General features: G+C 41.7%; 1 protein-coding gene across 2 annotated transcripts; it reads left to right on the top strand.

Annotated features, from left to right (window-relative positions):
* Positions 1–62: 62 nt before the first annotated feature.
* On the top strand, positions 63–27,888 carry cemip2 (cell migration inducing hyaluronidase 2). 2 transcript variants are annotated; one of them, XM_033619706.2, is made up of 24 exons: positions 63–288; positions 3,493–3,844; positions 3,956–4,096; positions 4,237–4,804; positions 7,990–8,159; positions 9,207–9,398; positions 10,708–10,877; positions 12,202–12,414; positions 13,354–13,559; positions 15,617–15,686; positions 16,323–16,451; positions 17,266–17,354; positions 18,836–18,967; positions 19,145–19,180; positions 19,496–19,651; positions 21,372–21,549; positions 23,146–23,361; positions 23,676–23,887; positions 24,211–24,393; positions 24,634–24,853; positions 24,925–25,026; positions 25,126–25,271; positions 25,449–25,555; positions 25,646–27,888. In XM_033619706.2, the coding sequence occupies exons 2-24, from the start codon at positions 3,511–3,513 to the stop codon at positions 25,843–25,845; spliced, it is 4,170 nt and encodes a 1,389-aa protein (XP_033475597.2). In that variant the 5' UTR covers positions 63–288; positions 3,493–3,510; the 3' UTR covers positions 25,846–27,888. The 2 variants fall into 2 exon arrangements, with proteins under 2 accessions (XP_033475597.2, XP_033475598.2); XM_033619707.2 differs by lacking the exon at positions 25,646–27,888 and having other exon boundaries at positions 25,449–25,560.

Genomic DNA, 27,888 nt, shown 5'->3' with positions numbered 1-27,888 from the left:
TTGTGCCTGGTTGTCCGACAGAACAGGAACGCATCACTACTTCCTCTCCCCGAAGCCGCGCCTGCTTTCCTCTCGGTGGGACAGTGGGCTGACCGACGGACGGACGACAGCCCATCAGCAAAAAAACACCATGTGAAGAAAAACTATATAAAAAGGGACACGGAAAACAAAATTGCAAAGGGTGAGAAGCAATTCATTCGTCTCGCCAGCACCGGGCCCGCGTTTTTTAAAGGCTCGACAGAGAGCGAATGGACAGAGCGGGAGAGGAGCAGGACAGTCTCACCAACGGTAACGAGCTCACCGTCCGTCCGACCGTTTACATTGTGTCTGTGTGTGTCTGTCAGTGTGTGGGGGTGGTGGAGGACTCACCGGGTCAAACTTGGAGCCGAGGCTTGTTTTTCTTTGTGAGAGACTTCTCTTTGTTGTTACTAAGAGAGTCTAACGTGACAAATATGAGTCATTGTTGTGTGTCCGAGCTAACGTTTAAAAGTTGTAAGTAGTGGGTTGCTAACGTTACGTGTCCCAGTGTTAAACTACCTTAGCGTAACCTAACCTGTCAAAGACTGTCAAACCACTGTAATGAAAACTGTTGTATTATTTCTATTTCAACCCTACGTTACTCCGAAACTTTTGCCATATGTTGTAGTTTAGGTTCCTCTTTTGTGGTGACATGTCATTAATAGACTACCCAGCGCCTGCAGCCTTTTAAAAATACAGTATCGTAAGGTTAGCGTCTTTTCTTTGAAGACAGGTGATGTATGGAGGGAGTCACTCCGGCCAAAACAAGCCCATAAATTAACACAAGTAGTAAAATCCTCCCTTTTAACACACCTTATTTAACCCTGATATCAATCAGTGCGAGCCAATTCATCCACAGCACTTACTGTAGTGAGAGATGTGTCAGCGCTGCTCTGGCTTACAGATTTGGGTTAATATAGGTAACACGTGGCTTAATGTTTGTTACACTGCCAATATTTATCCCCAAAGTACAGGATGACTTTACAGCTGAGGAATGTGTGATGGTCTGTCCCGCTTCAGCTCCAGTGTTTCCCCCCACATCTGTTTGATATTCAGTAGCTCTCAAATCAGGAAAATATGAGAGCGAGGGAGGCAATGAGTGAGTTCCTGGTTATTAAGGACATCCATGAGGCTCATGAGAAGCAGGGCAGCCTTGTGATGAGTGTCTATTCTGCAAGTTGAACAGCCCCAAGGTGGGTAAGTACACAACTCTCTCTGCTTTGACAGGTCAGTTAGTGGCAGGGGAGCAGGAGCAGCTGGGCCCTTTTTATGGTCAGGAATGTGAATAAAAACATAGCCTGAGATAGGGTTATAAAGACTGATGCCTGGGGGATCTTCCCATCACAGGGCTCCCACTGAGTCCGTCTGATGCAGGGCACTGACCGTGAAAACATGAACAGTGTAATCGGCATGCCTTTCTTGATGACATTCCAGATTAGATAGAGAATTATCAATGTAAGTCCTGTGAGGAATGAGGCAGACACTGTAATGGGATGATTCAGGTTGAAGTGGGTGAAACAGCTGCTGTTGGGCCTAGCTTATATCGTGGTGGCCTACGTAACTGACTGAGCCCTTGTTAAGCAGCCCTTGATTGTACATTGCTTTGTTTATGAGTTGAAGAGGTTTGTTGTGCTCTGGGCTAAAATGATGACTAATTGGCTTGGCAAGACAATGGACGGTTGTGTGTGTGTGGGTTGGCACGGGAGTGTGTGTGTGATGCGCTGATACACACTGGGAGGATTTCAAGCTTGACAGTCATCACTTTCAGGGTGTCTTTGGTTTAAAGGAGAGTGCTTTGGGAAGTTGTTGCGGTTTTGCCCTTTTAACAACCACTTAAAAAGACTGGGTCGTTCATCAAGCCATGTGGCCAGAATCTGACATATGAGAGCTCGAACTAGCTGACTTTTGTTTTTAAAGACCTATGGTAGCAGGCTGTAATGTCATTACAGTGCTACAGGGTGTTTGTGTTAAAGAAAAATGCTATTGAAGCCCTTTTTTCTGCAGTGTCATTTCCTTTACCCCTGGATGTTTGTGTGTGCAGGTGTGTCCATATGACCTTTCTGTGTGTGTGTGTGTGTGTGTGTGTGTGTGTGTGAGTGTCAGTGCCTTCAGATCACTCTGTACTGCCTCCTCCAGTTGCGTGAAATAAAGTGAGTGCAGACTCAAGCTGGCGCACTCTGCTCCTTCCCTACTGTAATTGGTGCCATCTGTTTTGGCTGTGTTAACATAGTCTGAGGAATGTTGCAATCCATTATTCACAACCTCCTTCATTGCTGTGGACAAGAGCAGCCAATGTCACTCTGTCTGAGCCAAATCAGCCAGAGGATACAATGACTATTTTTGAGTAGGCTAATAGATTAATGGTGTTTTTAAGACCCACGCCCAGGTTCTTTACCTGGAGGTCCGTGAATGAGATGCTCTAAGGGTTATTGCCCATGTCCCAAGGATCAGTCCTTGTTCTGTCTTCACCTCCTACTGTTTTTACTCTCATTTTATGTGCTCCTCTCCCTTTTTCTTGACCTCTTCTGTCTGACCTCTTCTTTTATTCACTCCTTTGTGTCTCATCCCTTAGCACTTCAAGTCAACTAACTTTTATTTATTTAGTCCAATATCACGGATCACAAATTTGTCTGGGGGACTTTACAATCTGCATATTATACCACACCCTCTGTCCTTTCGACCCTTGCTTCTGATAAAAATAACCTCCCCCCTAAAAAAGCCTGTAACAGGGAAAATGGAAGAAACCATGATCTTTATATTTTACTGACCTCTGTCTTATGGCAGTGCTTACCATTTTTGCTTTAAACTGTGTATTATTAAAGTAATTTTGCTGACAACAAACCAGTGACTTAAGTACGAAAAGAATCTGTTTGCTATGATCAATTTCAATCTATTTGTAGTCAGTCTCAACCAGGGAGATATATCTGGTTAAACCTATTATTAAAATTCTTATTATTTTATTAATATATATATCTAAATTATGTGTTAATACATATTCTGATGCCTAGGCGATTGTGAGGTACCCAACGAAAATGCTGTTGAAATAATCAGGCATGTTTCCTCAAGATTTATTTTGCCTATAGAACACTGTTTTCAGTACTCGTTATTTGTTAATTTTTATTCAGTGAGTTGTTTTGTAGGATAGTATGTACTGTTCATAATGCACAGTGAAAAGTGCCACACATTTTAGCTGGATTTAGAATACAATTTGGTCATTAAGAAATGTGATTAACAATTTGAAATGGCCCTTGTAGTATACACAATAATTTTTTGGACAGTATTTAACCTTAAAGTTTGAAATTGTGCTTAATTTTTACTGTTTTTTGAGTGTTACCTGGCTTTTAGAGTAGTCGACTAGACTAAGTTTAATCTTCTGTTCATACGTTGGGGAAGTTAGTTGTTAGGAACATCCCTAGTCTTGACCGCGTGCCCCAACATTCTCAGTGAATCCACATTCTCATTTTCTCCTCTCAGGCAGCAGACACGTATACCATGCCGACGAGTGATGGCCCCAGCCGCTTCCCGGTCTTTGTGGCTCCGCCCCACGGCAACCACCAGCGGTCTCCAGGTTATGTCCCTGGGCGGGTGGCTCCAGTCCGCTCGCCACCACCTGCCAAAGCCCCACCGCCTCCACCGATAAAACCTCACGGCCCCCCACCAGAGCGGCGAGCCACTTTCAACCTCTCAGAGGAGAACCAGCGGAGAGAGCGTGCTCAGAGCCTCCAGCAAAGAAAGAACACGTTTATCTGTTTTGGAGTGTCGATTGGGGCTTTCTTCCTCACCCTTATCCTCGTCCTTAGTCTCACAAGTGGAGATGTGTTAGATGGTCAGTATGACAATTAACTGATTCAGATGTTTATGTTTTTTAAAGATGTATCTCTTTATTTACCCAGTGGCTTCTTCACTGTAATTTGTAACTGATTGGTTATGTTTGCAGAGAACTGTCCAGACCACGACCTATCCCTTAGTAGCTGGAACCCAGGTCACCAACCAGAGAAGGCTGTGATTGTCAGGAGAGGACATTTGTTGAGATTAGAATCTTCTGCTACCTTCCAAACACTAACCATCCAGTCAGGAGGTGAGTGCATCAAGGTGCATGATTTGCTAAGTCGCATTTTGAGATGTAACACTGATGGATTTGCATTTATTAAATAAAAAGGATGCGTGGATGTAACATACACCACAGACTAACTTGTGTTTTTCACTGCCTCTTCACAGGTCGAGTAGTTTTTGCAGACAACTCTGACAGCTCCAAAAACATAACCTTGAGAACACATCACATCCTTATAGAAGATGGTGGAGCCCTTCACATCGGTGCTCCCAAATGTCGCTACCGTTCTCATGCCACCATTGCCCTTGTGGGGCGCTCTGATGACAAGACAGTCCCTGAAGTGCCTGGCATAGGCCGCAAGTTCATAGCTGTCAATAGTGGTGGGACTCTGGAGCTACACGGCACTGAGAGAGTTTCCTGGTCTCTGCTGACCCGAAGTGTCCCGGCCTCCGGTCTGGCCACAGGGGGTTATGCCTTCCAGCGTAACTTCAGCAGAGGCATCAACTTGCGCGTGGTGGACCAGGACACAGCTGCTGTGCTATTCTCTGAACGCTACGATACACATGAATCACGTAATGACAGTCGGCGGCTCACCCAGCTGCTGCGAAACCTGCCGGTGGGCCGCATTGTCACGCTGGCTGTGGGAGACTCAGCTGTCAAAAGTCTTTTGGATGAAACTAAGAAGGCCATTGAAGAGAAGCTCGGCAGCAGCTTTGTCTATGATCTCAAATACAGGTAAATAGTGCCAATGTATGAATATGTGAAATGTTGCACAGACTTATAAATGATATATTTTTCATATCAAATAATGAAAAGATACACATGGATTGTTTATGTTGCCCTGGCGAGTGTGTCTGTTGTCGAACTGTATAAAAATATGCGTGAGTGGGTTTGTGTCCCAGCTGTGCTGCAGTCAGAATGTGCCAACTCTTGGAGAGTTTGTGTTGGTTCTCCATGGTTTGTTGTCTATGCAAGTCCTTGGGAGTGTTTTGTTTATTCTTGGTCTCCTGAGGCCAATAAAGATGGCTAATGACGATACCAGCACTTTGTTCCATGTCCATTCTCACTGGAAAATTTCCTCTTTTATGTACCTTTCTTTTCATTTGAGATGTTCCCCTGAATCGTTCCTAGTTATTCCTTTTCAGTTTCCCCTGAATTTCCGCTTTATCATGCCCTGCCAGTAAAGGAAGTATGTACAGAATAATGGGTCAGAGAGTTTCCAGGATTTGTGCAAAAAGTGTTGATTCAGGAGATTTTAATGCCAGTTACAAAAGGACAGATACTGGAGGTTTGAATGTCATCCTGTCCACGTGGGCTCATGCTTTCTTTAAGCCCATAAAGTGAGAGAATTGGATTTTATCTTAACATGACATTAGATCTTCTGTTACCGCCACTCAAACACATGTATGCACACGCAAGCTTCTTTCAGTGGAAAGTCTAAGTGCAGCATTTCACTCTGAGTTATTTGTAGCTCAGCCTGGTTTGGTCCTTGGTTGACTGAAAAGCCAAGTGCTACGCCAGATTCTCCAGTGTCACATTTCGCCTATGGGGGTGGGTGCCAAGTCTTCAAACAAATCCCCTTAAAATCCACAGCACAGTGGTTTAAATGGATCAGATGATGGAGCCCTGCGAATGTTCAGAGGTGTTTCTGTGTGTGTGTGTGTGTGTGTGTGTGTGTGTGTGTACCAATAAGTTAATGGTGCGCACTAACACTTCTAATCCTGTCACCATTTATTGGAGTGCGGATTTTTAAATCTTAGCTTTCTGTGGATTTGCTTGTGGTAGGAGGAAACACATAGCACACATTTATGAGACAGCGTGCAGTTTAATGTCTCGTTAAAGTCACATAATGTTTGGCTGAGCGATTTTAGGCTGAAAGAGTTGGGTGGCAGAGGTGTATGACCTATAGGAATTAGTGTAATGATGAAGTGTAGATCAGTTTATGACCTGTTATGGCGTGTCGGAGACAAACGGCAGGGCAAGTAGCTGGAACATACTTTGGAACAATGTTGGTGTTTTTTTTCTCAGTTTTGTGTTATTTTGCGTCGGTGCTGTAACACCATGCATACAGGGGTGCCCAAGGGCATGTTTCATGGACCTCTTTAACCCCTTGCAATGTCCAACTTACAAACACAGACTGGCACATTACCCAAATACCTTTTGAATTTATATAGGTTGATCTCAGGGGCGTCAGCCATTCTTCCTTCCACATGTACATGCATGCTTTGGCTCCTGCCTCGTGCCTATTGACCCCTCTGTCTTTAATCTTTGCCTCTCAGGAGAGCACTTAAACACACGCTCACGCTGATCTGTAGTGAATTTACCTCTTGCCTCTACGCATTTGCTATTTCCCGTCAAACAATGAGGTTGTTAAAATGCTGATGAACATCAAACCAAGGATGTGGCAAAAGGAAACAACCACTCTCTCTGAACACAGAAAGCCACACACTGGGGCTGTAATGACAGAACGGAGTGGATCCCCAGATGGATCCTGTTTGTGTATCAGTGGGGTGTGCAGTGACATAACACAGGGGCTCCTTCATCTCCAAGAAGATGTGTTTATGTTGTGATTGTGCCAGTAGGAGCAATTATTATGAACAGAGACAGATATTAACACAGGGGCAAGGTGAATTTGGGATTGTTTATTGTATGTGGAACGGGCCAAGCAGCGCCTCAGTGGAAATGAGACTTGTGCTCAGATTACTTTCCTCTTGTCTATCATAATGTACAACTGCCTACTCAGATATGATTACATAGACTACTGAATGGTTGACTGATACGAGAAGGTCATATTAGTCAGGACGGCTTGTGCTGATAAGGTGTTAAAATGTCATGCCATAGTTTAGGATAATGGTTTTAAAATATTATTATGTCCATGAATATTAAGGAGGCATTAAGATTGTTTGGACTCATGATTTATCTAATGCTGGACAATAAAAAAGCAAGAGGTCATTCTTAAAAAGCTGAGGACATGACATATGAGACATCCAAGGCTGCAGCTCTCAGCACACTGTCTGGCTTTAGGTCATACGCCCACAAAAGCACGCCCAATCCCTTTCGCCATCCACACCCTCAAGCTCCTCATCTCAAATGATTTCAGTCTCTCCATCTTATTTAATCAATGTAATCCCATTTAAAAATAATTTTCTCGACATTCCTGCTCTATAAGACAGTGTGCAATGGAGTGAGAAGGGAGGATTAGGGGCTAAAGTAAAAAGCTGGATTTGAATGCAGTTTGCGACATGACAGGTACGCCCAATATTCCTCTGAGTCATATAAACACCCTTCCTGATATCCCCTGTCCTCATTTTAATAATGCCCTGACCGCTCTGATATCCTTCCTTTAGTTTTCTGCCTCTCATTGTCTTTTTATTATTACTTGACATTCACTCTAATATTCAGACGCCTCCTCCTATATCCTGCTTCAGGCTCATTGCTAACATTTACTCTGCCTTCAGGGCATTAAACTACCTTCTAGTTTAATCTCTTTTGCAGTAAGTGTCCCAGTGTCTGTTACTTATCGTCTATTTCAGTGAAAGAGTTTTGTCAGCGTGATCAACACATCCTCATCCTGACGCCTCACACGCTCACACACACACACACTGAGACAAAGAGAAAGTTTATTATGCAATCCAGGTCACACCCTTTATCTGAGTAACTGTCGCATCTGTAAGACATTACATCAAAATTCTGGTGCTGCCTCAGGCTTCTGCAGCTACCATCACCTCTCAGTGGCCTAACATGGTGGTTAGTGTTGTCTGTCACAAATAATGGACCAAGTTGTTTTCTTCTTGATAGCATTTTTGTTGTTCTTTGATACAGATGTGTGAAACTAGTCTATGTACTCGAATGTCTGGAAATAATTCCCTCTCCTCTGTGTCTCTCTCCCACTTTTCTCCTCATCCCTCTGATCCCTCCAGACAGGCGTGGGCTTTGGTCTCGGTTGTAGGTGGTGGTAACGCGTCATGCTCAGAGGACGTTAGGGAACATGAAAACCACGACACAGGAGGCAGAGCTCTTGCAAGACGAAACTTCACCACTGTGGATGGAGTGGGCTTTTCAGTCACCGCCTACAGCGAGTGGAAGAATGGTGAGAAACGGCTTACAATGGTATCACTTTCAAAACCAGTGTGAATGTCGATGATTCAGCGGTGACGGCAATTAGAACTTATAAAGTGATTGGCTATTTAAGCTTAGTTTGTGCCTTCTGTCATTTTGTGTAGGTCATCTGAGTTTGATGCCATGTGTCTGTAGTTTCAAGCCCCAGTAGCAAGCTGTTCAGGTGAAATGGACAGGCTTCTCTAGCTTTGAGGTGGTGAAGGGTTTAGAGGAAGGTGACAGGGTCAGGAATGAGGTTTACCACGTGCCAACTGCCTTACAGATTAATCACCTGAACATGAAAGACATTCTTGTGCCTGAGTGTGTGACAGTGGATTTGTGACTATGCCTTTATGACAAATACTAGGTCTAAAGGCAGTTGTAAATGTGTACGCATTTTGTGTGTGTTTGGTTTGGGTGAGGCATCAGCACACCGGCTGTCCTTATTTATTGTGGCCGTGTGTGCCCACACCTTGTAAAATACGTTTTGACAGTGAATCAGTTTTACTGTGGAACATAAAGTGTACAATGATTTTTCCCCGGGTTATCTAACAGCTTTTTGCATAATTGTTTAGGTGGATATTACCCGCAAGGAGACAATATTAATAGCAGCTGTACACAGACATTTAATTTCTTGGCTTCACAATATCTCAGTGGTTATTACGCTATTTAGAAACCAGGATCTAAATTGCTATTCAGTGTAAATATATTACTTCACTATGCAGTACTGTAGAAAAACACACAAATTGCTATTTATTTAGTATAATTTGTTTTCTGTTATCCTCATGTTTTTCTTCCCCATTTTATGGGTATTAAGAACAGATGGACTAATCTGAGTGTCATATTAATTTGCTACAGTTATTATGGAAACGTTGAAGTCCACATAAGGAGATTTGTTTTTGCTCTCACTCTAAGAGAGCTTTTGTAAGATCCTTTATGCCTGAGCATAATAAATATGAATATGAATTTTGTTCTATAGTATTTTAGTTTTTTGTACTTCGTGTTTCTGTTAAATGAAGTGCTCTATCGTCCCCCCCAGGCTTCCCCATCTCAGGCTTCCAGGTGGATGCCGTGGACCAGGTGGTGCTGAACCTGCAGGATGAGGTGCAGCAGACCTGGCAACCCGGAGATCAGATTGTAGTCGCCAGCACAGACTACTCCATGCACCAGGCTGAAGAGTTTACCTTGTTGCCCTGCTCTCACTGCAGCAGCAGGCAGGTCAGGATACAAGGTGAGAAAGGCCAGTGGTGTGTGTGTGTGTGTGTCTGTGTGTGTGTTTGTGTGTGCGTGCGCACATTGAGAGAATAGATCTGGTTGCCCTGGCTGCAAACTAAAAAATTGGCTTTGTCTGTGTCAGTGTTTGTCTCCTGAGGGCCCATTCCTTTCATGTGTGTTGCAGTCTGACTTCAGTTTTACTCAGCAGGTGTCGTGTTGAGCTTTACAGTTCCTGTAAAATGTGTTGAAGGAGTGAAAGAAGAAGGAAGGAACAGATAGGGGAAGTACAGTGCAGTCATATTTAATATCAGAAAGACTCCTAGGCATGGATGTAAAAGATCTTATACTTTTCATTATAGTCAATAAATTTAATTGGCAGATGTGCTGCTAATCATGAGGTCCAGAGAGATCTAATTTCCTGTCCAGCTGTTACGGTGATGTAAGGTTATTGGAGGAGGCTGAAAAGAGATTGCCAGCTTATATTTTCATAGTAACCTTGTCTTATAATGATCGCAATAATTGTGTGGATTCAGATATATTGCCTCTGCTCCACATCCTTCTACCTTTTTCTGCTCCTCTAATTTTGTTCCCTCACAATCTGTTAGTTACTTCTTGTCCCTCTCTCTCACAGACATGTTTCCTAATCTCATTCCACTGTTGTCAACAAACGCCAACTCCCTTCCTGAAGAGAGGGGTGTGTAAGTGTGTGCGCGCGCCTAGTTTCTGTGTTGCTGCCATGAGGAAGGGCTGAGCAGCTGGAGGACTGCTGTGCATTATCATTGGCAGCTGCACCCTGTGGGCACGGGTCCTTTCTGTATCGTTGAAGAGCTGATTATTTTTTTGTTTCATATGTATTTGATTACATTTGCTTTTACATGTCTATAACTTTGGTTGGTTGATTTTGGGGCGTGGATACTTGTTTGTGTGTTTGAGTGTGTGCTGCTAGGCATACTTCCTGTGGTTGGCAGTAAGAAGCCCACCATTGCCAGAAATAAAACCTGAGTTAAGTTTAAATGCCACTTCCTATTTGTTTCAACATTTTATATTTCGCTTAACGTTTCACTTCGAGTATGTCTTGTGCCACCTGAGAAATGTTCCACAAGAATTTGAAGCCAAATAGGGTTATGTTATTTAGCAAAATCAAGCGACATTCCTCCAGTGTTCCTCACTGCTTTCTTTGTATGAGATGGATTGACAGTTGTTATCAAATGAAGCAATGACCTGCACCTTTTATAGGTTTTGTCCAATTGTGCACCAGATGTTTCCTTAAAATGGTCAACTTGTTGCAGTGTATGACCAAGAATCTCCCTGTCTGTCCTACCCAGGGAAACCTCAGTACAACCATGTTGGCGAGATCATAGATGGGGTGGACATGCGTGCTGAAGTGGCTCTGCTCTCCAGAAACATTCTCATCTACGGAGAAATGGAAAACTCGTGCTACGGGGACAACGTGTGCCAGTTCTACAGCCACGACACCTATGGAGGCCACATCAAGGTATGTCTTGTATAGGTGTTAGTTTACAGCACAGGCTCTACATGTTAAGCTTTTATATTTTCATGTAAAAGATACGCATTGTATAAATCCGACAAAAACACTGAAGACATAAGACAGCTTAGGGTCAAACATGGCCATAACTAAAGCTTTATATCCTCCCTGAGTGACTGGTCTCTATATAGGCAATGAGTTCACTGTAACGATGGTCCAATTTTATGCACTTTGGTGGCAAATACACAATAACATTCCTTAAGCTCTATGTAAGTGACCCCCCTTGTGCTAAACAAAATAAACACTTTCTTTTTTCTTTCCACCATTTTTTTTGCTACATTTACTGTCTCCAACAAAAACATTCCCTTATACTGTATTACACAATCTGCCTCTAAAATGATTGACCTCGCCACCCCCAAACTAGCAAACCTCAACAACAGAGCCATCACACACACAGCACTCACCACTGCATATTTTCTCAAACCATTTTTCACGAACCTCCCATCTGGACATAGTGTGAATATGTATGTATATACTGTATGCATGCCAGGACCCGTGCGTGTCTTTGTATGGATATTTATACGTTAAGTATTTATGTCTTGAGGCATCATGTGCAGTGTGTATACTGTAAAAAAAAGATTAATTCGTTATCTAAGCCTGTGTGTGTGTGTGTGTGTGTGTGTGTGTGTGTGTGTGTGTGTGATTCAGAAAGGGAGAGAGAAGAGAGACGGAGCTAGAAAGTATGTAGTGTGTGTGTGTGTGAGTGTGTGTGTGTGTGTGTGTGTGTGCGTGAGTTACAGTTAGCTGGAAGGATTGGCCAATACCTCCTTAACTGGAACCAGACTGTGTGGATTATGCCATACCCACAAAAAGACCTCCTAGAGAGCATTGTACAGCACATTTGGATTATTTATTGATTCATGTTTAACTGTATTTGCTCCCCAGTCCGTTTGTGTTTTGCATTTATGCATCCCTTTGTGTGTTACGCTTTTAATTTGTGCTTCTATAACTTCCATCTCCTATTCATCAAGAGGAATATCTGTGGTTTTAGTACAGTTTGACTCACTGGAGCATGGTGCCAACAGAGCTATGGTTCATATCCCAGTGGGATCATAGACAAACACAGAGAATGGTACTGTAGAGTTAAACCTTTAATTGGACCGGAGTGGGTAGACGGTTAGCCTACTTTTGTGGCATAATATGAACCTTCTGTTACCCTCTACAAGGCTGGTGTAATTTACTTTAGCTGTGTATAATAGTTGATTGTTCTTGCTTGATCGATTTTAAAATCACCCCTTCTTTTTTTTTTGTTTTCTTTCTCCCACACCGACAGATCTTCGGTAACTTCTCATCAGTGCATCTGTCCCATGTGGAGCTAAAAAACATGGGCCAGCAGGCCCAGCAAAGCCGTTACCCCCTCCACTTCCACATGTGCGGGGATGTGGACCAGAGGGGAGGCTACTGGGAGCCCACCTATGTGGATGGACTCTCCATACACCACTCCTTCTCCCGCTGTCTCACCATCCACGCAACCAACGGTTTGCTGGTTAGTGAAGTGTGTGATGAGTAGGTGTATCATGTATGTGAGAACAAAGAAAAGACAGCTGTAGACACATGAAATCATCAGTACATTTGGAGGATGTGTAAGACAGCTCTCACTAATAAGTACCATGTGATATTTGCTGTTGAATACTCATCACTTACAGCCTCCATTGCTGGATTACTGTAATGGCTTGTTTCCTCCTCTCTTTTTCTTCCTCTCCTTGTCCTTTTTCTTAATCACTCTTGAAACTCTCTTATCCCATAGTTTCCTCTGTTAGAATAATCTGTCCCTGGAAAGAGGTACAGTAGTTTACAAGTAGTCCCTGTCTTTGGATAAAACGTACATGTTTTTATATCCTTGCTGGCTAATCGAGTTCATATGACATGTGTTATGCTCTCTCTTGACGTCAAACGGGGGTCTGTCCTTGAGGCCATAGAATGAAAAGCTCTTCCTATCTGCACTGGGGGAAATGGAACCTACAAAGTAATGGATAACATTGTTTGACTGCTGTTTTTTCCTGTTTCCCCTCTGGCACAATGACCATGTAAATATTGTCTTCTTCGACAGCTCTCATGACACCATCATTCTTTCCATAGCTTCAGTTGGGTTAAATTAAAAAAATTGTCCTAGTAGGAAATTATTTCAGTCATTTTAAGTTTTTAAGGAGGCAGGCACATCAGTGTTGGAATGTACTGTATTTTCTTGTGGGTTGCTGATGATTCCAAGATGGACTAACTAAATGTCGTCTTAGTGTTTACCAGGATTTTTTCTGCATATTTCCATTAAGTGTAAACCACCTCTTCCTTGGAAAGTGAAAGCTTGCCATAAATGGGATATAGTACTTTATTTATTTTCCTCTGCTGTCAAGAACTCCAGTCTTAAAATCCTCATTTTGTTCTCTCTCATTTATATGAGTCTGATGGTCTTCTCTCTTTGACCCAGGTGAAGAACACCATAGGCTACGACACCTTGGGTCACTGTTTCTTCCTTGAGGATGGGATCGAGCAGCGCAACACTTTCTTCCACAACCTTGGCCTGTTGACTCGACCCGGGACTCTGCTGCCCACTGACCGCAATGAGACTCTCTGCACCAGCATCAAGGACAAAGTCTACAAGGGCTACACTCCCTCGCCCAGCACCGAGTGCAAGTAAGATTGGAATATTAATTTGAGTGTCTCTAGTTGGAGAGTACAGCGTGAATTTCTGCACCAACCTAAAGAGGATGCACCACTGCAAATTAAGAATTTAGGATAAGGATAATACTTATACTTTCTTATTTTACAATACAATATAGTTATATTATTAGTGTTATCAAAGTGTGGGTGTAACTATCAGTTATTTTGTCAGCTGTATATATTTTCACACACCACCCATCAGACTGAATTTAGCAGTCTTGACAGTTTTTAACATCTTCCACAGACCCATAACTGCTCTAAAATGGTTTAAAATGATCATCTCAAAAACATCAATACAAGGTTCCTACACAGTGTGGGAAATTATGGGATTTAATTTTGGTAATTTCCTGGTCTGGATAAGTATGGAAAAAAAGAAAAAAGAGTATGGAAAAATATTTGTGCTTCCAGAATATTGCCCCATTCTCTTTTCTTACAAATAAAATGAAGAATTTCGAGAAAATAGAGCAAAGAGTGTGGGCCGGAGCGAGTTTGATGTCATCGAAAGCAAGGCAAGAAGTATGGCATACGACAGGATGCACCCTCCTACGCAGAGCTGCTCTACGCTTGTGCATCACAGCCTGCAAACAGCCCCAAGTGCCTAATATTTGTACAAAATCCTGACATCCACAACCGAATTAGGGTTGTATGATATTATTTATTATTATTATTTATTCAGTATGTCAATGGAAAATAATACAAGTTTAAGTTGCATTGGTTTATTTACTTCCTCTCTGCAGTCTGCACAGAGATGTGTAACAGTGGAAGGTCATCCAACTTTATGCTAATGTGTGTGTGTCTGAGCAGCCACATTGGGTAAATGGAAGATTTCCAAGAGCTGGCTGTTTGTATGCAGATGTCAGATATGGTCTGAAAAATCTACCAAGATGTCTGGAAATTTGAATCTTGAAAATTGTGTTTATTTAGAATTTAGAAATGGAAAATGTGTAGGAGCACCATCAACACATTCACTTAATTTTTGGAGTTTTATCCTATTTGCATATTGATACAGGTAGTGTAGACTTTCTGAACCCTCGTCCTGTACACAAAGAGGCACATTTCCATTTTAGCACTGATGGAAAAAGACATAATTTCTTTTTTTTGTTTGTTTGTTTGTTAAGATATTTTTCAGGCATTTTTAAGCCTTTAATTGATAGGACAGATGAGTGTGAAGGGGGGAGAGAGAGAGGGAGTGACATGCAGCAAAGGGCCACAGGCTGGAGTCGAACCCGGGCCGCTGCGGCAACAGCCTTGTACATGGGGCGCCTGCTCTACCACTAAGCTAGAACCATCCACCAGCAACAGCTGCATTTCAGAGACCCTGGGGTCTTGTTGAGCATAAAACTGAGGATAATTGTAATAACAGATAATCGTAGGGACACTGCAAAAAGCACTTGCCAAGCCCTGAGATCTGTGAATAAACCAACAGCTTGATTGTAAAGCAGCTTGATATTCAGGGAGGGAAATATAGTAGACACTGAGCCACGTCCTTATCTTTGAAAGTACTGAAGACCGGGGCCAATTCAACTCGAATGACTTTTTAATCTCCCACACTGACATAAAAGTTTTTGACTCTCAGTCAAATGTCTGTGTGGGGTAACGGGGTGATAGTGCAGATATACTCTGAGAGAAGACAGAAGGTCCAAGTCCATGTGAAAAAGATATTGTAGTAAGTAAAAGTGTGTGCGAGAGATATCGGCAGGGGGGTTTTATCCATGCAATAACAACCTCTATTCTCCACTGGATGTTTTTCTGTTGTAGCAAGAACAAGAAAAGTGCCTCTGTGAGAGTAGCAACAAGGCCTGTTTCCAGTAGTTCCAGTGTGTGTGTTGGCAGAGCTGTCCCTGTCCAGGGTTTATGTTGGAGAGGTGGATTATTGAGGGTATTTTGAAAGATCACAGGATTCTTTGATCTCTGTCTTCTGCTTATTAGTCATAGTCTCTGTAATGCCAAGGTACTCCCTTTTTAAATGTGTTTTTCTGCATGTTCTGTCTTTGTCTGTGTGTGTGTTTGCATGGTGGGATGTTTTCCAGGGCTGTTTCAACTTTCTGGATCGCCAATCCCAACAACAATCTCATCAGCAATGCAGCTGCTGGTTCTCAGGTAATAATATCAGAGTTATGTAAGAAAACAACTTCCACAAGTGATTAATAAAAAAATTGAATGATTAACCAGAAGAACATCTGATTGATATATGAGTTTAAGCTGCACTGGCTTTGGTGTTCCTGAACTTTACACAATAAAACCGGAAGATTTTCAAGCTCATAACAAATTGATCCATCAATAAAATAGGATTTAACAGGCTTTGGTGTCTGATAGAGGGGTGCAATAACAATAGTGAGACGGGAGAAATTGAAGACAAGGATCCCTTACCACGTCTCTTTTTCATTTTGGCACAAACAGCGTGGAGGTCCACTGGGGAGGGCTGTGTACTAAATATTGGTAGGGGGTATGCTCGTGATATTTAGGTTGTCCATCTATATCTATTGAACCGTGAACTTTAATCAAGTATTGAGCTAGTATAAACTCCTCCAGCTGGTTTATGCTTTCTGTGGGGCTTGACCCACATGAAGTATGACATCCCGCCTCCAGTTCTGCATATTGGTTTTGTATGCTACTTCAGCGCTCCACCCAGGATGTTGTGTGTATGAGCCCAGATAATGAAATTCCTGCTGTTGCCTGGTTGTACCATGAACCCGATTTATCATCTCATCTCTCCTCGCTTCCTTCCTGTTCCAGGATGCTGGCATATGGTTTGTGTTCCACAGCTCTTCCACCGGAGACTCTCATGGGCTGGTACCGGAGACCAAGGCAGAGCTCACTCCCCTGGGGATTTTTTACAACAACCGCGTACACTCCAACTTTAAGGTATCATCACTGTAGCTTATCTTTAAGCTTTTTTTATTATTATTATGGGTGTAGCTTCTAGTCAGGGTGTGCTTTCTCACCCATATCAAGACCAGTGTACCAGGCTGTGCCAAATCCTGTCAGTGTTGTCTCTGCCTGCCTCTGTTTTATAGAGACAAGAGAAACACAGTATTTATAAGTTGTGAAAAAAAACCAAAAAAAACCTTTGCACATATTTTTCTGCTTATTCACCTGGGTCCTGCAAAAAAGAGACATGGACATGCACACACGCATACACACAAGTGGACTCTACAATAGTGCTCTGTTGTGTAATGACACAAGTCGAGCAGGTGAACTGTAAGTTCTTTGTTCAGCCTGTCCAGCCTCTCGTATAGAGGAAGGAGGTTTAAGACTTACCTCGCTTATACCTCGCCTAGGGCCAACACAGAGCAAAGGTTTCCATATATACACAGACACACAACGTTTTTCCCTTCATTTATTTTACAATTCATTCACTAAACATACAAAACTAATCTATATGTGATGTAAATATACATTATATGCTCAAACACATTATAAATTATTCACATGGATTCTGTTCACCACCTTTCTTACTTTCCACAGCACCCTGTACAGCACGGACTTTATAACTCTGTTGGCCCGGGATTTAAATTTAGTACGTTTATTATTGCCTCAGGTCCCACACTGTAAAATATACTAGTAGTCTTGTTTATGTCAGTCCAGCAGAAATAGATCTGTGGCCCATCTTGGATCTCTAACTATGGTTTTAGAGAACTTAAAGCATCTGTACTGTTATCATACTTCATCTTCCCAGGCAGGGTTGTTCATTGATAAAGGAGTGAAGACCACCAATGCCAGCGCTGGTGACCCCCGGGAATACCTGTGTCTAGATAACAGTGCCAGGTATTTGTGTGTGTGTGTGTGTGTGTGTGTGTGTGTGTGTGTACGCGCGCGCGCGCGCGCATGTGCGTGTGCAGTAGCATTTTACATTTTGAGGAAGTATAAAATCTGTCATTTATAATATATATCTCAAGATTTTTTTTATTATTATTTTGTACATTTCGAGTGGTTAGTGTATGTAAATGGAGTGTGACTTAAAACTGACTAGTGCACTATGCTGCACTATATACTGTACACGTGTTTGCACAAAGTCTACAACTGTGCACTATTACAGGGTCTATAGCGGGTGATCATATGCATCACGGTGCACAGTTTCACTATGTAAATATTATGGTATTTCTGGTTTACTAATGTGTTTGTTTAATGCCACTGTCAATAAATGTTTGTGAATTAAGTTATTTATAGCCCCCCGCTGTATATCTCCTAGGATATGACCATTGACTGGGATAGATAGATGGCCTTACACTCTGTTGCTGCATTTTAGTGGAAGGTCTGTCAGGTTTGTGTTGACAGAGAAAACAAGGCTTCACAGATAGAGTTTCCACTCTCCCTACCCAAATACAGCCCTCAACTAGACGGAAAAACTCTTGCGTGTCCACCGAGACTGCTGGCCATGCTCTGTGCTTGTGTGTGAGTGTATGCATGTGTGCAGAGGTATGAGGGGGAGGATTTTAAATGTTAAAATGTGCACTAAGTATAAATCTTTCATGAGAGAGTTACGAAAGAATGATTCCCTCTGATTTATGTAATCCTCTGACCTTTTCGTCTCTCGCCACATTCAGGTAAATATTTCTCCTTGACCAAACTTTTGTCTGTGACAAGGTATTTTAAAACCTAACAGTCAGATTGTCATCAAATTTGTGGCTATTTATTGTATTTAAAATGTAAATGCTGATGTTAAAGGAGAGCTTTGATATGAGTTAACTAACCACCATGAGGCTGAAAAAAACAGGATGAGCCCTGTCCATTTTTGAAGACTACAGACCTCCTTTTCAGTTTCTACACAAGTTATTTCTTAATCTAACGGGACAATGGCCATACACTTTCCAAGCACATTCATGCACCCAAGGGGGATAAACCCTTTTGTACTCAATAACACCATATCCTCTTCTGCAATACCACACGTAGCGTGCATCATAGGAGGCAATGAGCGTTGACGCGTGCAGTCTCTAGAGTTCAACAGAAGGGCTTTAGACTTTTAGTATAGTTATAAATTATGTCTGCACAGATTTATGTTATGATGACGTTATGATTATAAGGACCATTACTTTCTCTGAACCCTCCAAAACTTTAATTGGTTAAATCTATCTTGTGCGTGTGTGTGTTGTCTTGTGCATCGGCCTTCATGAGGACCACATGTTGAGAAAAAGTAGGGGAAAAAATAGGTTTGACATTGTGGTAAGGGTGAAAGCTTGAGAGGTGAAGAATGTGGTCAATGTACAGTCACAAGGATAATAATAGAAATGCACATGTGTGTTTTTCAGATTCCGACCACACGAGAATGCTGACCCTAGCCGCCCACGGGTGGCGGCGGTCATTGACACTTTGATCTCCTACAAGAATAACGACTTAGGAGCGTGGATACGCGGAGGTGACATCATCATCAAGGACTCTGGGTGAGTCGACTCATACACTGTGATGTGATTAATGTGCAGTAATCAAGAGAACCGAGGTTGTCCCTGATAAAAAATGAAAAGATGATGTCATCACTTAAACCTAATCTGACTCATGGTGTTTCAGTAACAGACATTTTGTAAGACTAAAATGTACTTCCTTTATCTTTCTCCAAACAGATTCGCAGACAATGGAGTGGGATTGTCCTTTGCCAGGTGTGCACTTCTAAATCATTCTGGTCCAAGCAGTGTCATGGGTTTATTCAGCCATATTTGCTGCTTTCCAAAAACCCTGTGTGATTAGTAGATACTGAGCAAAGAACAGACAGCTTAGATTTATTGTCACAAGCATTTCTGTCCTGATTAATACAACAGCATGCTCCTTTTTCTCCTCTGATTTCATCCTTGAATAAAAAAAGTACAAACATTTTTCCTGCACTATATTCCATTGTTAAGTTGTTAAATGTTTACATATGTGTATGACATACATTTTTAATTTCTATATGCCTTTATCTCCTTCATGCTCACCAGTGATGGCAGCTACCCTAAGGATGAAGGCTCCAGCCAGGAAGTGACACAGTCTCTGTTTGTGGGTGAAAGCCGGAACAGAGGGACAAACGGAGGACAGAATAAATACTGGGGCTTAGGAGGGGCTGATGCAAAGATGAGGACACTGCCCAGAAACAGGTGAGGGGGAGCAAACAGAGGGAGGGATAAGCTGTTGAGAGGAGAAGGAAGGAAAGCTATATGTGAGGAATTGGAGGGGAATCCAAATCAAGCTGAGTTTTGTCAGGAATTGCAGGGGATGGCGTTGAAGGAGTTGGCAAAGAAAAATATGCTGGGAAAAACAAACACGGAAGAGAGAGCCAGCAAGGCAATCAGGTAGTTGGACAGATGGACAGCTGCTTGGAGCAGAAGGTGGACTTGTGAAAGGAAGTTCTGTTTTGACTGACTTCCCTCAAGTGATATTTTAGGCAGTTTGGGAAGAACTGTGGTGGCAACACTTACGTGGTTTCATAGAAAGGGATTACTCATTGTAGCATTTGATATGCTATGAGCAAGGAGAGGCTTTATGACAGCTCTTCCTGTTATATCAGTTATATGTCACTGTTTCCTTCCCTTTTTTTCTGTTCTTTCTATCATTTCGAGTTTGTAATCGTCTTTGGAAGGAAATATATATCATGATATAGTGCTCTAATTGACAGGTAAACCAAAAGATGTCTGACAAGACCAAAAGTGGGTCACACTACTTGTGCCTCACTGACAATGCTTTAGACAGGACTTCCATTATGAGGAAGTTTAAAGAGTCTCTCCATGCTATAATGCCATGTTGGTCTAAGTGGACAGTCCTAACAAGACCAGAGTTTTGAACTTTATATCCCTTTGGGTCTCCTTAAATTCTTTTCTGTCTTTCTCTCTCATTACACAGACTGTTATACAAGAGGAGAGCAACATAAACAAGAGACTGGCAAATAGCTGCCCTTTTTTAGTCTCAAAAAGTGGGTTTATGTAAGTTTGTGACCACTGTGTACAACTTAACAGTCATTTTACAGGCTTTCTGACCGCACTGTGACATCTGGCTCAGTACGTTTGTCTGTCGTCATCGTGGTTAACTACAGAGCTGCTGACACTCTTCTTTTTTTCTTGCTGAGAGAAGATAGTTCCACTAATATTAAGGAAAAATCTGATCCTTTAATTAAAGTTTTACAAGCTTTCATTAATAGCAATTACTTAAGATTTAGATCATTGTCTGAGGGCAAGTTAAAACTAAAAAACAGAGTGATGTAGGGGAAAATGGTACCTTTGTCTTACCAACACGGGGTGCACATGTAATTATTATCCAAGAGCATCAGCCTTATTAACTTAACCAACCCAACTTTTTCCATATGTATGTATGTAATTATTACTAGTGTGACACTATTTGTTCTGGAAAAGATGATCATTTTCAACTATGATTCTCTTTACTGAGACTGTGTGGTCTGTTTTTCTTACATATATATTTTTTTCTTTATAAAAATGTTTAAATAAAATTTACCACTGTTTTATATTGACCATAGTGTCTTTATTGCTGATGTTGACATAGTTGGAGTCATTTTAGGGGGAACTTGTGGAATTGTAAAACTGATTCAAGGCTCATATGCCCAAGACTTGCAAGCATGTCACATCTGAGGCAGTTGATGTCCTGCTCCCCAGTGAGCTCATGGCCTGGCTGAAATGTTTTGGAGTTTTTACTAACATGTTCCTCCCCTTTTAAAGTTATGGTCTTTGCCAGTCCATGACTAAAACCTCTGGTCATGTATTTGAATGATGGCCCCTCACTCTGTTTACTTCATCAGTCTCCATTTTATTTACTGCTGTCAATTGATTTGCCTGACCACAGATTATTTCCCATTCCTCTTCACTGTAGGACATTCCCAATCCGAGGTTTCCAGATCTATGATGGTCCGGTGCGGCTTACACAGAGTACATTTCGTGGGTTCATCCCCACACCAGAGCGTTATACCAGCGCAGTGGGATTCAACCTGAAGAACACCTGGCAGCTCACTCCACGAAACAACCTGTCCCAGCTCAACTTCCACTCCACTGTGAGTAAACATCTATTTTTGACATCAGAGCACACTATACAGTTACTGTTTTAATATTAGCATTGCATAAACAAATTAACGTGCAGCGCAACACTTAGACTGGGGAGTTAACATAGAGCTGTCTGTATAAAGCAATCCAACCATTCACTTACCTACATTATATTTACAGTATTACAGCATATTGTGGCTCTCGATTCTGATTAATCAGTTGGGGCATCCTACGATCAGTTATCTCTGAGTAGCAGACTGCTGCTCTAAATGACAGACCATTGAGTTTTTAAACCAATAACATAATTTTTAAATAGATATTGTATGTCTTAATTAGGACTTATTTAGCAAGTTGCTGTGTAATAAGCAAGATTATTATTGCAAAATTAACAGCTTCAGGGGGATGCTTCTCCTCTGGGTCTTGCATCACCCTGTTAGAGTTCATTTTGCAATAAAGACTTGCTCATTGTTCATTATCCCTTACATGTTTCAGTTGTCATCCATGTTTAATAAGGTTCTAATAGCTCATAACAGCCAATGACTAACACTACAGATGCAAGTTTCACTCCCAGCTTCTCTTGTTTGACCACATCACCTGGGGTCATGTGTCATTTTAGGCTAAATACTCCCATATGACTCTTTTGCTCCTGTTTGCAAACATTGTATTTTGGTCAGCTCTTTTTCCATCCTGTTTTCCTTCCTCTTTATGTGTGCTTCTTACTTTGCTGTTTTCCTGTTGTGCAGATTCACTGCTGTTAGGAATGCCTTAGTTGTTACACTGGGTCTGACTGTAGTGTTCTCCCGTTAGTTCATCACCCTTATAAAAATCCCCTCATACTGATTTGATCGCAGCTCAGATCACAGTCATAGAGCTGGAAGTTATTTTATTTGAAGCATGGATGAGACAGAGGCAAGGGGAACCCCTTTCTGAGTCAGAGCTGTGGAAAAACCATTGTAAATCACTGCTGCCATCTTGTGGTGAAGTAGTGTAGTGCACTGCCTTTACTTCAGTGGGTCACTTAAAAACCCTCTCTCCTCTTAATTTCTTTGTGCATCTTTAGTTCATAAAATTTGATTTTAAACTGTAATGTCAGGAGGAGTATAGCAACACAATTTCTACAGTTTCCAAGTGCTGCTCTCCAACCCCCATAAAAAACATACACTGGTAGCTGCAATCAGATTTCTTCCTGGCAAACCATCTAGAAAAGATACAGTCAAGACATGAATGAAATTACAGATGTAAGAGGGGCCTTTTAAAAAAATAAGATCTTCTGTAAAAAGCCAGATGTCAGAGAGTTAGGCCTTGTCCTCCTGCAGTGCTTCTAAAATCTTTTGTTTGTGAGGCATTTAAATAAAATACCAGGCTCATACTTCTCTGTTTTCCTTAGAGACAAAAATTATCACTATTGAATTCATAGCTCCATTATGCTGATGAAAAAGAATTAGTGAGTGAATAGCAGCTGCTTTGAGAGCATGCTCCCAAAACAAACATATGTCCGAGGTACCAGAAGTGACACTTAAGCAAAGCAAAATACCCTGAGCTGAGACCTAGTGATCAAATATATATATGGTGGTATTCACAACGCTCTTTGCAAATAACATCCTCAGGTGGAGCTGCGATCGTTCTTTGGTCGCCCGGGGCAGTGGTTTGAAGAGAACGACCTGGACGGTGACAAAAATTCCATCTTTCATGATGTGGATGGGTCAGTAACAGGCTACACGGACACCTATGTCGGCAGAGCAGATAATTTTCTGATTCAACATCCTGGCTGTGTGAACATGTCCCAGTGGAGTGGAGTGATCTGCAGCGGCCGCTACTCTCAGGTACAACATGTCAGAGTCTTCACCTCATTTTTGTCACACTGTCCTTCTAATGTAAAATGTGCACTCTTCCTACTGGCTTAATAAGTGTATACTTCCTCCTACTCTTTTACAAACATGTAAGATTTCATATTTGTTGTCTATTGAAACCATATTCATTGAGGTTAGTGTATAGATTATCATCCATTTCAATTATTATTTTGTTTTGTTCATCTTTTTGTCTTTTCATTTGTTTGTTTTACGTGTCTGAAATAAATAAATAAATATCAGTCAGTTAATAAAAAAATAACAAACACCAAAAAACGTTTCCTCTTAAGGTGTACATCCAGACCCAGGGAGCCCCCAGCCTTAGTTTATCTATCAGCAGAGATGAATACCCCTCTGCTCCTCTGGTATTGAGAGGGATTAACAGCCAGGGGGCGCTGTCTCAGCAGTATCAGCCCATCTTGATGATGAGCAAGAGCTACACTCTGCATTGGAGCGGACCTGCACCCAGAGAGGTTGTCCTCTCTCTCATCAACTTTGACAAGTGAGTAACAAGAGTCAGCTCTGTGTGTGTGTGTGTGTGTGTGTGTGTGTGTTCAAGTCACCATGCATGCTGCAGATAATGGGATTTCTGTAATGTATTGCAGATTTTAAAGGAAAACTATATGTTTCTCTCTGAGAAAGCCATGGGATGACAACAGCATTGCTGCATTAACATGTGTATTTCAGCAGTTTTTGTGTAATGTGTTCATCATCACATTTATTTCAGAGAATACGTGTGTCCAAACATTTTTTCTGTTCTTTAAACTGTCTTGGGGGAAGCCCTGTGTAATGTAACATCTCTCTCCTCCTTTTTCTCCCACTCAGAGATGACTGGGTGCTGGTGGGACTCTGTTACCCATCAGACACCACATTCCAGATCATGGCGGACATCAACGATAGGCAAAGCAACACCTTTGATGACCCCACAGACTACGGCACTTTGTCATCCCTCGCAGAGCTGGAGAAAAAACCCATGGACAGGAAGTACTTTTTTGACAAAACTGTTGGGTGAGAGCACAAAATTCAATCCTCTTAAATGCAGCATGCTGAAAAAATAGGAGTGTGTTAAACTTTGAGAGTTTGACTTGTTTTTTAATCCTCCTGACTTGCACTGACCTGTGAAGGTCAGCCGTCTGACATCAATGGCTTAGCAGTCTGACACGTGTCTATCTTTCATCCTTTTTTATCTCTCTGAGCCTCCCTGAATCCTGAAAGTAACTATTTAAACTCTTCTCCTGTCACACCTAGCTTGTTGTGGCTCTACCTTCGGGCACGCCATGGTCGCGATGGTCACAGCTACTGTTCGGTAAAAGGCTGCGAAAGAGTGAAAGTCATGGCCACAACGTCCTCCAAACAGACTTGTAACTGCACAGCCAAAGCTTACCCCAAATACTCAAAGAAACCTTCAGCAGCAGTGCCTATGCCGACCCTCAATACACAATCCTGCAAAGGCTGTGGTGCTAAAAAGGTATGTGTTGCCACATTTAAGATGACTTCTGTCACAAGCCACCAGTGCTGACAAATTTGTCTCTGTCTCAGCTTGTGTTTTCCAGTGAGCCATGGACGTCCTACCTCCAGACACAAGTCAAGTCTCTCAGCACAAAAGAGCAGCAGAGAGGAGATAACAGCTCCTTTATCACTGTGAGTATGCCAAACCTCATGTACACATTACATTATCTGTGTGACTTCATCTTGTAAATCAGAGTTTATTTAACCAATCTTTTTCTTATTACCTGCCAGGTGAATGAGGTGACTATGCCTTTCCTTAAGCCTGGGTACTTCCTGGTCTCAGTGGATGCCTGCTCTGGAAAGGTCACTAAGAAAACCACATTTGCCAAGATGGACGCCAAGATGGAACAGTACCTAAAAACTGGGATACCAAAAAGGTGAGCCAGGGAAAGTAACACTGGTTGCACCACTGAATTTGCATATCTGACATGGACATGTAGTGGAATCAAAATCTGAGACAAACTTTCGTGTTTAGTATAAATATACAGCAGCCCAGTGTGGCAGGATTGTGCACATTCTTGCTTAATTTACAGATGTGTTTGTTGCCTTAACAGGTCAATAGTGCTCATGGCAACACGAGGTCAACCAGAAGGCCTGGTTGGCGTAGCACCATATCTGGTCTCCTTTGGTTTGGCCAAAGCTGCTGATCTGCACAGTAAAGGTTAGTGTCATGCTGAAAAATTTCCCCTTCTTTGTCTGTCTTTCAAAGTCTCTCTTTCTCACGCACTGTTATTACTACCTCTCAACGCAGAGAGTCTGGCGCTTTGGGGGTTCCAGGGTGGTTCTTCAGCCCCTCCGTGGGTCTCGCTACAATCCGGGCAGGGGGATGAGTTCCTGGGGCTGCAGGAGCGGTACTTGCCTCTGGGTTTGGAGGCATACGGCTGTACGCCACCCGCAGCTCAAACGCGCAAAGACCTGGAGCTACTCAAAATAGCAACGGGACTCCAATGACCAATGTGAACTATACAACTTAACTACCCAGAACACTCTTGCACACAGATACACAAACACACACAACCAGCTGATGAATGTGAACTGCTGAACCTTTTAATTTATTAACAATGGCAAAGATGTTTACCGATTTCAAGTGAAGAGAAGGTATTTTATTATAAACGGGGTGAGTATTTTTGTGATAGTTGTGTATGTGTGTGCGCGCGTGTATGTGTAAGTATGCCTTGGGGCCATTGAGTCAATGCACTTTCCTTTTAAAGACACAACTTGCCTTATCAGCCAAAGTGATCAAATGGAGCTTTACAATAACTCAGTTGTTTATCTTGAAACAGAAAAAAACAGAGTAACCTTTAAAATCTACCTACCAGTCTATTATTTATTATGTAGTAGAAATAAAAGTGACTGAATTTGTCTGAAAACAGAACACAATGCATTAGATACACACAGGCCAGGAGGAAATTAGGAAAATAAATTGCATTGTCCCTGAAATGAGAACAGAATATGAAACAAGATGGATTAGATAAGCTCAGGTCAAAGGGAAATGGTGAAAATAAATGCCATTGCATCTGAGAATTAAACAGCAATATTAAGCCAGAAATGAACATGTAATATAAAATAGCCAGTGGGATAGGTGTGTTAGCTGTTATGATTATTTGATGCAAAACGCCTGTATTTTTTAAACAAAGTCACAACAAGCCATAATAATATTTAAATGATTATATAGACATATGGTAGTTTGAAGCAAAATAAGTATGGCTATGTTGTAGAGCTGGGCAATATATTGATATATTAGTATCATGATATGAGACTAGATATCGTCTTAGATTTTGGATATCGTAATATCGTAAATGGCTGCATTACAGTAAAGTGATATAATTTTCTGAACGTATCCACTCTTACAGCTGTTTTATTATTTACCTTTACCCACTTAGTCATTGTATCCACAGTACTGGTAGCTATTTATCAAAAATCAATATTTTGTTGCGGTATTTGGTCTAAAATTATGTGGTATTTGATTGTCTTCATATTGCCCAGCCCTACTATCTAAGCAAAATGCCATTAAATAGATAAGTTACTATATTTTAGGCCACTACTCTTTCTCCACCACTCCTCACACTCTTCTTTTAGCTTTTTAGCTGATGTCTGCAACAACTGAATCTTTAACTGGAAAACCTCCTCTGATCATCGTGCAGCTGTACAACTAAAGACTTAAAGCACCTTTTTTTATGGATTCCTACATGGACTTACTGGATCTTTTATCTCAGATTTTTATTTATCTCTTCACAGTGACGGTGTCTCAAGTGCTGGCCACATGTGCAGCACAAATACTTTTGTTGTTTTTCTTACACAGAATTGAATGTTTTACCTTTCATCTGCCTCATTCATGATCTTTTCATGTGCATTTATGCCAAAACCGTGTTTAGATAGAATACAGGGTGCCTTTTTTTTAGAGTGGGTACTCTGACTGTACAGTAGTGAGCAGCAAAATGCATACAGATCATATACCAGCTGTAAGGCAGAGGGCTTTATGTTGTGACTTACAGTAATCTTTTAAAGGGTGTTTGGATGTGAGCAGGGCTCCCCCACTGAGCAATGATAAGTACCTATCTGTGACTGTGTGTTTGTGTGACTGTGTGAGTATATCTATATATATATATATGACTGACCACGTGAGACAGAGACAGCGAGATCCTCTGGAGGACAATGACCTTGTTGCCTTTTAACCACTCTACTGTTAAAAAGAGCAAAAGAACGAGAGAAGAACTTTTCCAACCCTTGACTTTTGTTCAACTGATGCTTTGAAGATGCACAACCAGAGAGTTCTTGATGTTTTACTTAGAAGTGAGCTTTGTAAATATGGTGTTTAATGTTATAACTCAAACTGTATATGTAATGGAAGTGTCAAACAGGTTGTCTATCGTGTGTGTATTTACTGTGTTTTGCGTTAATTTGAAAGAAATTAAGCTGATTCGTTCAACACGGAAACTCAGCTTTTGTTATGAAATTTGCCAATTAAATAAACATTTATGCTTTGTGATAAAA

This window comes from Epinephelus lanceolatus, chromosome 9 (assembly GCF_041903045.1).
Source record: "Epinephelus lanceolatus isolate andai-2023 chromosome 9, ASM4190304v1, whole genome shotgun sequence".
Classification (NCBI taxonomy): domain Eukaryota; kingdom Metazoa; phylum Chordata; class Actinopteri; order Perciformes; family Serranidae; genus Epinephelus; species Epinephelus lanceolatus.
Note: the sequence above shows the minus strand (reverse complement) of the source record. Positions and strands in the feature narration are given on the sequence as shown.